At 61.5% G+C, this 1296-nt stretch overlaps 1 protein-coding gene across 1 annotated transcript in view; it reads right to left on the bottom strand.

Annotated features, from left to right (window-relative positions):
- LOC104529059 (phospholipid phosphatase 2-like) overlaps window positions 1-1074 on the bottom strand; it is a gene marked incomplete at both ends in the record, with an annotated part of 1401 nt that extends 327 nt beyond the window's left edge. The window contains 3 exons of the mRNA XM_010173243.1: window positions 7-193; window positions 536-836; window positions 932-1074. Of these exons, the coding sequence (XP_010171545.1) occupies window positions 7-193; window positions 536-836; window positions 932-1074 (631 nt within the window). The remainder of the gene's footprint in view (window positions 1-6; window positions 194-535; window positions 837-931) is intronic.
- Window positions 1075-1296: the final 222 nt, after the last annotated feature.

Raw genomic sequence — 1296 nt, 5'->3', positions numbered from 1 at the left:
GAGTGCAGACGGCCAGGAAGTTCGGCCGGAGACGGCCGATCATGTATTTGGCCAGGTCAGTCAGGGACTGGCTGATGGCTCCTCCGAAGAGGAAGGTCCCCACCACCTTATAGAGGGCGGCCAGGTAGTTGTTGAACTCTGACTTGGAGTAGAGCCGCTCTGTGTAGACCAGATATGCCTCCCCTAATGAGATCTGCAGAGAGCAAGGGGCAAGTGGTGAGGGTCTTGGTGCCACCAAGCCGCTCCCCAGCACCTGGGGTACAGGATGCTCTGGCTCTTGGGGTCTACAGCAGAGGAGCCACTGGCAACCACCTGCCACAGGAGCTCATGGAGCCTCTCCCCCTCCCCACAGGGAACCAGCCCTTTGGGACATGGGTGTCACCTCCCCAGAGGGAGCTCCTGACCCCCAGCAGAGCAGGGCTCAACCTGAGGGCCCTGCTGGGGGTCTGGAGGTGGGCTGTGCTGGGACCCAGCTCCTGGACACAATATGTCAGAATGTCCCCACCCTGGAGGGAAGGGGTTGGTGCTTCCTTACAATGACAACGGTGCAGGTGATGGTCACACCAGCCATGAGGCCATGGGTGATGGTGTCTGCCTTGTAGGGGTAGCGGATGGAGTCATCGTTGCAGTAGAAGCCCCGCTTGTACGGGGAGTTCACCAGCGTCAGGATGATGAAGGGCAGAGACGCTGCAAGGCAGAGAGAAGGTGAGGACTGGGGACACTCCCCTGCAGCCTCCACGCAGGCACCCAGCACCGTGTGGTCTCTCCATCCCTCGCTCCCGTGTCTCTGCTCCCCGCTGCTGGGGATCCTCTCTGGGGACACGGTCCTGAGCTGCCTGCACCCAGGGCAGGAGGACTCGCACCCACCAGCACATTGGCCCCACTGATAGGGCCCTATCAGAGCTTGTAGCTGCCTGTGGAGCCCAGATACCACATGAGATGGCCATGACCGGGCACCTTCAGAGCCCTCATGGCTGCCCAGCTCCTCCCCAGGCGCACCCGCTGTGGGTCCTCGTGCAGGAGACCGGGGCTGAACTTGTGCCCCCTCCTCACACTCTCCAGGGTCTTTTTGGCCTAGGAGGATGAAGCTCATTAGAATTAATGAGCACAGGCATCTTGCAAACCTGTTTTACAGCAGGTAAAGGGTCTCCAGGCCCCAGATGGTCCCAGCAGGACCCTCACACCAGCTCCAGGAGAGCCAGTGCCCAGAGATGCTGGTGGGCGATCCAGATCCAACCCCTTGCCTTCGCTCTCACCAGCCTCCCCTCTCCCCCGGCTCCCGGCTGGATCGGTCCT

Source organism: Antrostomus carolinensis, unplaced genomic scaffold, assembly GCF_000700745.2.
Source record: "Antrostomus carolinensis isolate BGI_N321 unplaced genomic scaffold, ASM70074v2 scaffold36208, whole genome shotgun sequence".
Classification (NCBI taxonomy): Eukaryota; Metazoa; Chordata; class Aves; order Caprimulgiformes; family Caprimulgidae; genus Antrostomus; species Antrostomus carolinensis.
The sequence above is the reverse complement of the archived record's forward strand: the minus strand, read 5'-3'. Positions and strand labels throughout refer to the sequence as shown.